The sequence below is a fragment of the Anas platyrhynchos genome, chromosome Z (genome assembly GCF_047663525.1).
Source record: "Anas platyrhynchos isolate ZD024472 breed Pekin duck chromosome Z, IASCAAS_PekinDuck_T2T, whole genome shotgun sequence".
Classification (NCBI taxonomy): domain Eukaryota; kingdom Metazoa; phylum Chordata; class Aves; order Anseriformes; family Anatidae; genus Anas; species Anas platyrhynchos.
The window spans coordinates 40272343-40284942 of NC_092621.1; the positions used below are offsets into that span (position 1 = coordinate 40272343).

The window sequence follows — 12600 nt, forward strand, 5'->3', positions numbered from 1 at the left end:
GGAGACCTCATCGCAGTCTACAACTTCCTCGTAAGGGGGTGTCAAGAGGCAGGAGACCTTTTCTCCATTAACACCAGTGACAGGACCCGCAGGAACGGGGTTAAGCTGAGGCAGGGGAAATTTAGGCTTGACATCAGGAGGGGGTTCTTCACAGAGAGAGTGGTTGCACACTGGAACAGACTCCCCAGGGAAGTGGTCACTGCACCGAGCCTGTCTGAATTTAAGAAGAGATTGGACTGTGCACTTAGTCACATGGTCTGAACTTTTGGGTAGACCTGTGTGGTGTCAAGAGTTGGACTTGATGATCCTTAAGGGTCCCTTCCAACTCAGGATATTCTATGATTCTATTCTAACTCAGTAGTGACTTTGTTTTATGGCTATCTATATGAAAATGAGACTAGCCTGGATTCTCATAGCCAGGCACAAACCTCGTCATCTGCCTCAGGAGTGAAGAGAGAGCCATAAAATTGCAATGGCATCCTTTCCATATTTCATGGCCCCCTGTTCCAAATAGTATTAATCCTACCTGCTGACAACAACCGTATTCAGTGTGTTTCTCAAATCACATTCATGATAGCTACTGAATTGGAAAAATAAAACAAAACAAAACAACAAAAAACTCTACATGTTCCAGGCTGGAAGAAATGTGGCTCAGCAACTGTAAAATGGACCTATGAAAGGAGACACATTCTCATCGCAAGATCTACTAGTGAATCAGAGGGTGACACTGAACAATTTAGTTTATCCATCTCTACATCTGATGTAGAGATGAGTAAGTGTTCTTCATGACTAAGTGCTCTTAAAAGCTTTTTGAAGTACTTAGAGCTTTATTGAACTGTTTACATAGTTAATCTAAACTTTGTTCTTAGATACAGTGTATTAAAACATGATCTTTAGAGTTATTATCAGAAAACAGTGAAATATCCTGCTTATTCACAGAGTGGGTAGGAGGACTATCTGGCCTCCTGGCCTTCTAGACATGACTTTTTACCACAAATACATCTCCTTCAAAACTGAATGTGATATCATTCACACTGCGACACCACTGTCACACAGAAGTTTGCTTTGACCTTTGTCCAACCTGAGCACTACACAAGGCAGCAGTTGTACCTTCAGATCAGTTTTGGTCAATTGTTATGATGTGACAGCAAAAAATTGAGAATCAATTGGTGGAGAATAACTTCCATTGAAAACTACATCTCACTATGGGTTTCTGTACAACAGATGTAATCTGCCCTTTTCTGAAGCTCTTCCAAAATTTTTAATATGAAATACCCTTTAAGGTCCAGCAAATGTGAAGAAACACCTACAGTCATAATAGATCTTCTTTAAGTATTTTAACAGTTTGCTAATTAAAAACTGGGAAGTCTGTATTTTCTAAAAGTCTTTGACTGATTTCAAATGGAAATCTAATTACTATGATTCATGGATCTTTTCATACTAGGACTTGTAAGGTTTTCAGAACAGAACAACATGTTAGTAGCATGCAGCTCACACTTTATCAGAGAATACATCTATTTAAAACAGCTTCCAAAGTACACCAACACAATTACCCAAATTACAGGAGTTGTCTAATAAGCTGACCTTGAGCCGTGTCTGCCAAAAGAAAATGTGTTGTAGGAACAGCTATACAGTGTAGGGAGAAATAACCTGTTTATTAAAGAACACTTTTAAGGTGGCATGCACTATATTGTTATGTAATATTTTAGGGATCTTTGGCTTTATTATCATTCAGGCAAGAGCTATAATAATCAGGCTTGAATCTTTGGCTGACTGGAACCATTGGGAGATACAGGGCAAATGATGCTCACTCTCTTAAATGAGAGTAATAAAATATGTTCGAACAATACAGAGGCTTCGAAGCAATCAAAGCATTGTATGAAGTTACACAGATGACTACACTGCCCTTTTATCTGGCCTTCCGTTACACTACTGTTACAAAGTTATATTAAGACAATAAAAACAAAAAGATTAAAGGAAAATATCCCTTTTTAAGTATATATTCTTCAGACGTAACCTTCTTCAGAAGGTTTGACCTTGTTTGATAAATTTAATCAGTCATCCAAACAGCATTGCCTGTAGTGCTCTTGCGAATGGTGGCTGAGGATGAAAAATCTCAGAACATAATACTACAGAAAAAGGAAAGGAAAGGAAAGGAAAGGAAAGGAAAGGAAAGGAAAGGAAAGGAAAGGAAAGGAAAGGAAAGGAAAGGAAAGGAAAGGAAAGGAAAGGAAAGGAAAGGAAAGGAAAGGAAAGGAAAGGAAAGGAAAGGAAAGGAAAGGAAAGGAAAGGAAAGGAAAGGAAAGGAAAGGAAAGGAAAGGAAAGGAAAGGAAAGGAAAGGAAAGGAAAGGAAAGGAAAGGAAAGGAAAGGAAAGGAAAGGAAAGGAAAGGAAAGGAAAGGAAAGGAAAGGAAAGGAAAGGAAAGGAAAGGAAAGGAAAGGAAAGGAAAGGAAAGGAAAGGAAAGGAAAGGAAAGGAAAGGAAGGAAGACAAGCATGATTGAAGGAAGAGGGGATGTAGGAAGGAAGGAAGAATGGAAGGGGAACACAAGACAAGTAATTGTCACTGCATTTGGCTTATTTTTTTCAACAATTTTTTAAAGTTTCCCACTCAATAGCATTCCATATATGACTATTAGAACATTCTCAGGATGATTCTGTTACAATTCTGCACAGAATCTAAGCCATACACAAAATTAACATTTTTGTTGTTGTTGTTGTTCCTAGTAGAAATGCTTCTGAAAAATTTGTGGTAACTTGTCCATGCAAGTACAAACTTTTTTCCTCGCTCACTACAGATCTTGACCCATGTTGACTCCATAATTTATTGTGGAATTTGAGAGTTCTGAAAATACTTCCCTTTCCGTACAAAAAAATGAACTGGCAAATGGTTGGCTTTTCTCTTCTTTTTCAAGACAATTACCTATGTAGAGTAATAAGTTCAATGACCACAAAGTGGTTTATACTGCCTGTCAGCAGTTTCACTGATTGCCTGTATATAAAAACTCATGCCATAGATGCACCCTAAAACAGCGAGAAAGAAACTTTAGTTCAAATTGCTTAAATCATGCATTTTTTCAGAAAACTGAAAACATTTCTAGCTGTTTTGGGCAAGTGATTTTATAGATTTGTGTATGTATTTTGTCAGTTTCAACAATATGTACAGGGTCAATATCCATCCAGTTTCACAGAATCACAGAACTGTAGGGGACCTCAAGAGATCATCAGGTCCAACCCCCCTGCCAAAGTAGGTTCCTTAGAGCAGGCTGCCCAGGTAGGTGTCCAGAGGGGCCTTGAATATCTCCAGAGAAGGAGACTCCACAGCCTCCCTGGGCAGCTTGTTCCAGTGCTCTGTCACCCTCACCGTGAAGAAGTTCTTTCGCATGTTGGTACAGAAGTTCCCGTGCTCCATTTTGTGGCCATTACCACTTGTCCTGTCCCCACAAACCACTGAAAAGAGGCTGGTCAAATCCCTCTGTCTCCCACACCTAGGATACTAAGTGAACACTGATAAGATCCCTTCTCATTCTTCTTTTCTCCAGGCTGAACAGACCCAGGTCTCTCAGCCTTTCTTCATAGGGAAGATGCTCCAGGCCCTGTATCATCTTTGTGGCCCTCCGCTGGACTCTTTCCAGGAGATCCCTGTCTTTTTTTGTACCGGGGAGCCCAGAAGTGGACACAGTACTCCAGGTGAGGCCTGACCAGGGCAGAGAAGAGGGGCAGGATCACCTCCCTTGACCTGCTGGCCAGGCTCCTTTTAATGCATGCCAGGATCCCATTGGCCTTCTTGGACACCAGGGCACAGTGCTGGCTCATGGTCAACCTGTCATCCACCAGGACCCCCAGGTCTTTCTATTTCATATCCAGCTTATTACAGAATCTGAAAATATATTGTTTAAATATTTTAACATTATATTATATTATACTATATTTAAGCATTGACATTATATTTTATTAATATATTTTATTAATATAGTAAGATCTAATATTCTTAGTAATGGAGAACAAAAACACACAAAGGTAGATGAATTTCCTAATACTGGTCTCTGTCCTTCCCCACCAGTCAGCCACAGCAGCTGTGATTTCAGGCAGGAAGTCATGCCTCACCCTCCAATGTTCAACTGAGACAAGCCCAGACCCTGCAGCCCTTAGCATAAACTCTGGGTATGGTCACCTTGCCTACACACACAAGCTGAAGTGCTGTGACACCAGTCTGTCTGGGCAGGTTGTGCAACCGACACATGCAACTTGCATGATAACATAAAGCTAGCCCAGGTAATGTCCGAATGAGCTGGTCACATTTGAAGTGTCTGCTGTGCAGTCATGGGACTAGTTTTTCATGTCTATCTTCACTGTTCAAACATGAGAAGATACAATGCAGTTTGTAATATTTGTGGTTTATGTTGCTGCATTGGTGGTAGAGAACCATACAAGTTGTCCTGTCCTAATGGTAGAGAACTATACCAGCTGTCCCATCCTAGTAGTGAATTACAAACCTTTTTACTCAGAGGGAATCAGTTTTTCTATGGGTTTGCATGCCAATTATTTTTGGCAGAGTAGCTTTGGCCTACATCACCTCTCCTAAACATTCTTTTGACCTCATCCAGTTTTCTGTTTCTATTTTTTTTTTCCAAATTCTAGTGTTATATTTTACCTATTTTCAGTTGTTTCCAAGCTAAGTAAAGTCTAGCCCGTTGTCAGCATTTGCAGGTATATTCAGTAAACAAGATCTTTTTAACAGCTGTCCTCCCTCTCTTGTCCTCCACAGCTTGGTGTAAAATGCACCAAAATAGTTCGTTGATTCTCTGAGTGCTGAATCACTAACAGCTGTAAGTGAAAATACACTTCTGAAGACATTTCTGTCCTGTGGAGGAGGAGGAATGCTTTGAAACTCATCTTTCATGCAGTGATTCACTGATAACAACTTAGGATTTGTTTGTTCTCCCATGAAAATGGAAAGCCAAAACTTATCAAAAGTCTCATGAACAGCCAGCTGCTGATGAAGACCTCCGTGAATGTGAAGTACACTTGGCCATCTATTTCCACAAGACAAGCAAAAAGTATACTAATAACCATTATTTGGACACAGTCCAACATAAATGCTGTTACTCAGAAGCCTGGGACAGGAAGTTATACCTGGGTGAGCAAAATGTCAGATGTCCCACTCATGTCTGCAAGACAAGGGTGAGGCTGGAACAAGGCTGAATCCTACTCACATATAGTACTATTAATCTGCTGTTGACAGACTGAGCAAGAAAATTGGAAAGAAAAAAAATAATAATAAAAAGGAGAGAGAGAGAGCTGTTAAGAGAAGAGTAGCAGCTGAGCAGTCAAGGTGGAATGAACAGGAAACACAGCACCAGAGGTAAAGAAGAAATAAGAAGAATGGAAGTCTGAGTATGCCAGAAGTATGTGAGTGTCCTTTTTTTTTTTTTTTTTTTTTTTTTCCCCTCAAGACTGACTGGGAAGGAAGGTTGTCACTCAAAATGAAATTATTTTGGCCATAAAGACAAACATTTTAATTATCAGGTCAAGGGAAAACAGACCATGTGCCAGGTCTTTGAGCTTCTCCACTCTGCAAAGTAGCATTCAGTGATTCAGTGAAGAGATAAGAGATATCCAGGCTACATGTACGGGGACCCAAAACAACAAGCTCACATGGCAGGGTGGATTTACCAGCTGAAAACCTTGCCAGTGAGCTAGCATAAGGTATGCCATCCTGGTGTTGCTGCAGCTAGGTACAAGCTGGTGCAAGTCTCCCTAAATTACCCTGCTTTCCTCCCAGTTACAGTTATCGTGAACACGTGAGACCACTTGTCTCATCTGAGTGTTGCATAAAGGCAGAGATATTACAGAGACACCTTAAAATTTCATACTGTCCCATGTACAGGAAAGTACTGCAGGTGGATGTAGAGAAAACTGAGACTACTGATGTGCCAATGCATCTGCCACTGGGTTTGTAGCTGAGCGAGAGGTAGCACTTATCAGACATGAACTGTGTTTGCTGTGCAACAACAGTTAGGATCACTAATGATGACCTGCTTCATTACTCCACGTGTTGCATCCAAGCAAGCTGGCATTCAGGATAACAGAGCTTAGGTCAGTAAAGGTCAGTCTTAAGTCCTATGGCACAGCTGTGAATGCAAGGTATTTAAATGGTATGCATGCCGTGTTTGGATTAGAGATTCTGTACGCTGCTGCTCTCGTGCCTGGGTTACTTGATGCCCTGGAAGAGTGGTCTGCTGCTTGAAATTATTCACTATCTCAAAACCATTTAAAAGTGTATCTAAATGACAAGTATGCCCCAAAAGGCAGTGTCACTTTCCTGATACTGTTGCTTGAGATGTTGCTAGCTTACCTGCTTACTGTAAACCATTACCTGACATTTAAAGTATACCACAGAAACAGAGACTTGGACTGGTGCAGCAAAATGCAGGGACCATTTATGGAGAAGAAAACCAGGCAATTTTTAAGTACATTGTAATTTATTACAACACTTTTCTGAACGAAAACTTTTCTTTTAGGGATGGGACCCCCCTTTGGAGTACTGCAGAAGGAGAAAATGTTATTCCAAAACTCTGAAGTGCATGTTATTAAAAATATGTCCATGGAAACATGAGATTTGAAGTAATTTACACTTCCAGAATTTAGAAAGGAAAGCAACACACACACACCAATGTCTATTTAGAGTAGTCAATGAGTCTAAGAGATGAATTATGGTTATATCAACTACCAGTCACAGCCTCAGTGGCTCAGTGCCGCATAGCTCACTATACATCAACAGTGAAAGCTGTTTGACAACACTCCGCAGAAGAGCAAAGGTGATAAGGAGACAACTGTACAAAAACTACTGAAGCTACTACTAAAATAGCTCCAGGTCCGCTGCAGCTGGCAGTGCAGGGGCACATTTGACAAAGATCACCTGCTTTTCAGAGCACTTTGCTGGGATAAAAAAGCTCTCTTCCCTGTAGTTTGCAGGGGTAATAGACACATTTCTTATCTAATGCTTAAATCCCGGCAAACAGATGTAGCACAACAAACTCTCTGAGGGCAAATTTGAGCTGACAGTCCAAATTAATTCTTGCACTATTAAAATGGTCCCCATTAAAATAAGGGAAGATTGAGAACAAAATATACCCACAGACACAGGCACACAAAATACTGCACAGCTATTCTTGGCAAAAATGTAAACAGAGTCACAAAAGAAATGTGCCATGGTTATTGTGTCTAATGAAACTTATTTACAATGTTGCTGTGAGCAGGATGTACTTACAGTCAGGTTATGGCTTGCTCTGTGCTGGACAGAGGTGGGAGGAAAGTAAAAAAGGCCAAACCCAGCCCTGCAGAATGGCTGGGACAGGCTGGAGACTGTGTTTCCTGCTCCCATTTCAAGTGGAGCTGAGCAGCTTTACTTACGGCTCTGCTCTGGTTTATTGCCTTTTACATATGTTATCTTCCTTTGTTTTAAAGCACAATGAAAGAAAGTAGTCTTATGCTTGGTGAAGAGGAACATTACATTTACAAAGGATAAATTCCATTCTGAAATGCTACCTGACCTGGTTAAACAAAATCTCAAGATCATGTGATGAGATCCCACCGCATGAAGTTTTACACGATGCATTAAAATTAACTATGTCTTCCCCTCACAACTCATCTCTAATTCTGACACATCCACTGCTGACACAGAAGTGTCTGTGGAAGCTGGCCACTGTGCTTCTGCAAAGCTCTATGCCCCAGCATAACTGGGCACGAACTCGGGCTAAATTTACCCATGGATGTTTGTGGTGAGTGGCATGGTATTCCAGCTGTCCTAAAATAGCACAGTGGTGATGAATGCAGATCTGCTTTCTAAGTTTCTCATCACTTAATTTACTCCAATGAGTTCTTTCACTGTCTTATACTTTATTACTGTTATTATTTTTTTGGGTTGGTTTTTGGTACATAAACTTCCTGTTCAGAGGACTCATGAATGAAGAAATATTTATGCTAGAATGGGATCATACTTACTTCTCTGAAGCTAAAGTGGGCCATTGACATCTTGGTTTGTCTATACTACCAAGTGACTTGAAGTCTTCAGAGTTTATTGCTCCATCCATCATACATGCACATGTTCGTCTGCTGCTCATCAGGTTTCAGTTCCATGCTTTATGTGATGCAGCCCTTTTCCAGAGCAGCCACATCAGCGTGCTTCTTGTGTAGCTGCTATCCTACAAAACCCCCTCATGAAGCACACCATGTTTGCATGGGATTTCCCCATTCTTCCCACAGCATACACTGAAAGCAGAACTAGCACATTAGGAAACAAGATGCCACGAGCATGGTGCTATATTTACCCAGCCCGTGCTCCAGACCTCAGCTGGGCATGCCTCTCAGTCATAGATAAGCTTGCAAGAAATCTGTATCCTCAGCTATTTCTAATTTTTTACATTTTCCTTTGCGCAGTGATTGTCTGCTAAAAACCTTTATCATTGTAAAATGTGAACACCAGAGATGTTGGCAGATGACTGACTCAAAAAGCTAACAGCTAAGGACAGTATCTTGATGGTCAGACTTGAAGACCCTTTTCCTGAATTCAGAGCCACATGAGAAAGCATGAGCTTACAGAGGGTTTCAGTGAAGCAGGAGTTTATGGAACAGGTATTAAGGGAAGATATCCATTGGACAGATATTAAGGGAAGATGTCATAATCATTTCTTGTGTAGCTGGTATCCTACAGACATCCCCTTTGTTAGGGCCCAATTCAACAGTTTTGAGTAAAGCAGAAGAGCTATCCATTTTAGCACTGAGCATTTTTGTTTTGGTTTTCTTTTTGCACTTACACGAAAATGGACCCTTAAAACTCAGTCAACTACAAGTGTCAAAGCTTCATCTAAAAATAAATAAATAACACATTTTAAAAAAAATCTTTCCAATTATATAAACTATACTGTTAAACAAAAAAAGGTCTCTTTCCCCATTACTACCAGAATATTAAAGAGAAGCCAGAGATATTTATAAAAAAACAGTAAAACCTTAGAAACCTGCTGGTTTTAGTGGGAATGCACAGCTGCAAACAAAAGCAAAATTCGGCCTCCTATTTCCTATCTGTACCTGGCCGTTCACAAGATGTTGGCTTCCTCGGCAATGAGGCAAAAAGCTTTCAAGTATGGAGTGGAAATTTCTGGGCAGGATTTTAGTTATATTTACATCATCTTGACAGTTTGGCATGGGACCACAATACTGAGAGATTTATAAGATGAAAGAATTTACACTGCAAGTCAGATAATCCCCAGAAGAAATTTGCTGCATATAACTGTATTCCAAATCATATTTTAAAATTATAAAACAATGTTGAAGCAATGCAAGGAGACGTGGAACAATTCAAAGCTAAGCTGCCCCTCCTATCCTCAACTTCCTCTGTTGTACCAGCAGATTGCCACACGCACATACACTGACCTGCAAATACCAGAGCTTGGCACTACCAAAAGAAACAGTTTTACTAAGTAAAAAAGAAACTTGGTTTGCACACCTGCCACATAGATCTGCATCATTTGAGTTTAGAGTTATGTGAATGCATTTCCAAAGAGGCTAATACTTTGTGTGCCAGAGGTTTGCATGGAATGACATACTAAATATGAAATATTAAATGACATATTAAATATCAGACTGCAGAAAAAAAGGTTTATAATGGAAACACTGACTGAACTATACCAATTACAAGTGCTGGTACACCACATGTCCGCCCAGAGCATGACAGTTCATCTCTCTGAAAAACAAGATCTACAGTGACAGAAGCTTAGCAGTGGTATTGGCCTCTGGTATGCTGATGGTCAGACACAAGAAGCAAACTACAACAACCAAAGTACGGTTCTGCGGGCCAAAAAATGCCAGCAGTTGATGATCCAAACCTCTGACAAAATTTCCCTGTTTTCTGAAGCACTGTGGCATGAATGGGCACAACACTGTGCTCACTCATCTGTGTAGGTACTGCTCCCAGCATCCCACAGCCCCGTGGAGCTGAACCAGTACCACGACTGTGTGGTTTCCCATTAATCATGAGCGGTGCTGCTGCCAAGCCGGGCAGCTTGAAGGAGCATAAAGTTAACAGGAACAGCAGGGAAAGCAGAGATGGGCACCGAATTTTCAGTAGTATCCTCAAAAGTGCAGGAAAACCTATGTATCCTTAAGTAAATGAGAAGACAAGGATTATTTTAATGGCAAATCAAGACATCTTCACAGCCTGTTCTAAGTTGGCACTCTCTGGCCATTCCCAAGCACTAAGGACTAATAGTTAAGGTGACTTGCTTTGCATATGTGGGAACTGGGTACAAAACAAACAAACAAAAAACTCATTATAAACTGAGTGGCAGGTAGAATGACCAATCTGGATCATCCTGCTTTGAATGGTGCACTGATGAGCAATGATGAAGGGTCTTGACCTCTTTTGTATCTGTACTCACCTCTTCATTGTTCTTGGTGCCCCTTTTGGAGCTTAGGAACATCTGAAGCCTACAGCTCCTTTTACTGTGTGAAAACAACTTTCACTTTATGAATGACATTAAGGCCATAAAATCAAAAGCAATTAAAAATACAGTGCCCAGTTATAACCACTTCGTGTCTATATTTGTCTAGTGCCTTGTCTGCTCACATTGATTCTATCAAAAATAAGAGCCTACACTAAAAACTTATCAGGTAGGGGCTACAGTTGCAAGGAAATTCTGAATATTGACTGAATTTTGTTCCTTTGAATGGCAGTCAGTCTCAATAAAGTCTAATACAACTTCAAATGGTAATGCATGTGTTTCCTGTTGAACTGTGGGTTCCATAGACTGGATTAAAGCCTTAATACTGCGAAGATACTCTTCACACAGGTTGTCTTCTGCCCTGAAAATGCACCCACTCGTAGAGCAGAGCCCAACATACGCTCAGGGAAAAGCAGTGCTGCTCAGTAGGAATTTGACAGATGCGTGGGGTTTGGTGGTGGCAGCGGTGTTTTGTATTTTGTTTTTTTGGGGGGGCGTTTTTTTGGTCTTTGATAAGCCTCCTGTTCCCGGCAGGGACCGAGAGCCGAGGCAGGGCTGTTCCAGAGGCATCCCGCGGAGAGCGGCGGCGGGACCTGCGCGGGGCGCACGGCGACACGGGGCGAGCGGGAGCGCGCTCAGGGGCGAGCGGGGACCCGGGGCTTCCCCGGGGGGGCTTCCCCGCTCTGGCACCGTCAGCGAGGGGTCTGCAGCGCCCCGAGGGGTGTGTCAGCGAGCCGGGGTGCCGGCGGCGCCCTTACCTTCGCCGTGCAGCGCCCAGGGCAGATGCGCGAAGTCCCATTCGTATCCACAGGCGCTGTCCTCAAAGGCGCACGACCCGGGCGACAGCAGGGCGGCCCCGGCCAGCCGCAGAGCTGCAAAGGGACAAAGCCAGCCCCGGTCACGGCACGGCCGGCTCGGGGGGTGGTTGTGGTGGGGGGGGGGGCTCGGGCTCCGCTCCCCCCCCCCCCCCCCACCGTGGGCAGCGCCCCCCAGCCCCCTGCCCGGCCGCCGCTTACCGTGCGCGGCGAGCAGGCAGAGCCGCAGCATCTTCGGCGCCGGGGGAGCCGGGGCTGGCGGCGGCGGCGGGGCGGGAGCGCGGCGGGGCGGGGAACGAGCGGGGCGGCGGCGGGACCCAGCCCCGGATCGGGGCGGGGGGGCTCGGGTCGTGTCGGGGATGGGGGTGCCGCAGCCCCCCGGGGGCGACCCGCTGGGTGGGAGCAAGGTCCGGGTCTGGTCGGGGGGGTGGTCTCCGTCTTTGGGGTCGTGCTCGCTGCTGGGCACGGCGAGCGGAGCCCGGCTGTGCCTCGCTGTGCTCCGCCGCCGGGTATTTATGCTGCTCGGTGCGGTGCCCCCTCGCACCCGTCTGCGGAGCACAAAGCGGCTCCCACCCCCTGTGCCGCCCCGGCCCGCCCTGCCCCTCCGCTGCCCCGCGGGGCTGGCCGCCCCCCCGGTACCCCGCTCCTCTGCGACCTCCGGGCTGCGCAGGGATCGGCAACCTCCGCCTCTGGGCTGTCCCCGTCGGGGAAAAGTTTCCTCCTCGCCGCCGCCCCGAATTGCCCCCCTCTGGTGTCAGCCCCGCGGCTCTCACCTGCACCCGGACCCGCACCGCAGGGCGCGCACACACACACACACACACACGCACGCACACGCACACGGGGCTTTTCTTCAGCCCTCGTGGAAAATGTGCAGCCTGCACAGGCTGCTTCAGTTACGTGGCTTTTACTTTTCTGATTGTTAGCAAATTCCAGCGTGCAACACCAGTTTTAAAAGGCTCCTAGCAAAGGCATGTGAACTCGGTAAAAATATCTCTTGCACCCGGTGGTCCCTAAATGCATCCCTAAATAACTGTCACGTAGCCTCTAATACACTTATCATAAAACCATTCCTGAATCCCATACGGTATCTAGAGCCTTTCCCCTTAAACTGACAGAGGCACTAGGTCCCTATAACCACACTGATGTCTTGCACAATGGCTCCAGCCCTCACACAGTTCATGCTTGGTCTGAGAAGGGTTTTGGCTGACAGGCGTTTTTATTACTATTATTTATAATATCAGATTACCCAGATATGTAGTCTACCTCTTGAATAATCCCTCCCAA

The 12600-nt window shown here is 44.0% G+C and overlaps 1 protein-coding gene across 2 annotated transcripts in view; it reads right to left on the bottom strand.

Annotated features, from left to right (window-relative positions):
• MAMDC2 (MAM domain containing 2) overlaps window positions 1-12098 on the bottom strand; it is a 68074-nt gene extending 55976 nt beyond the window's left edge. The window contains exons 1-2 of one of the 2 annotated variants that reach the window (XM_038170708.2): window positions 11518-12092; window positions 11260-11373 (exon numbers count right to left, since the gene is read on the bottom strand). In XM_038170708.2, coding sequence (XP_038026636.1) covers window positions 11260-11373; window positions 11518-11548 — 145 coding nt within the window. In that variant the 5' untranslated portion in view covers window positions 11549-12092. Of the gene's footprint in view, window positions 1-11259; window positions 11374-11517 lie in introns of both variants that reach the window. The other variant, XM_038170709.2, reaches the window with a different exon arrangement.
• Between the last annotated feature and the right edge of the window lie 502 nt (window positions 12099-12600).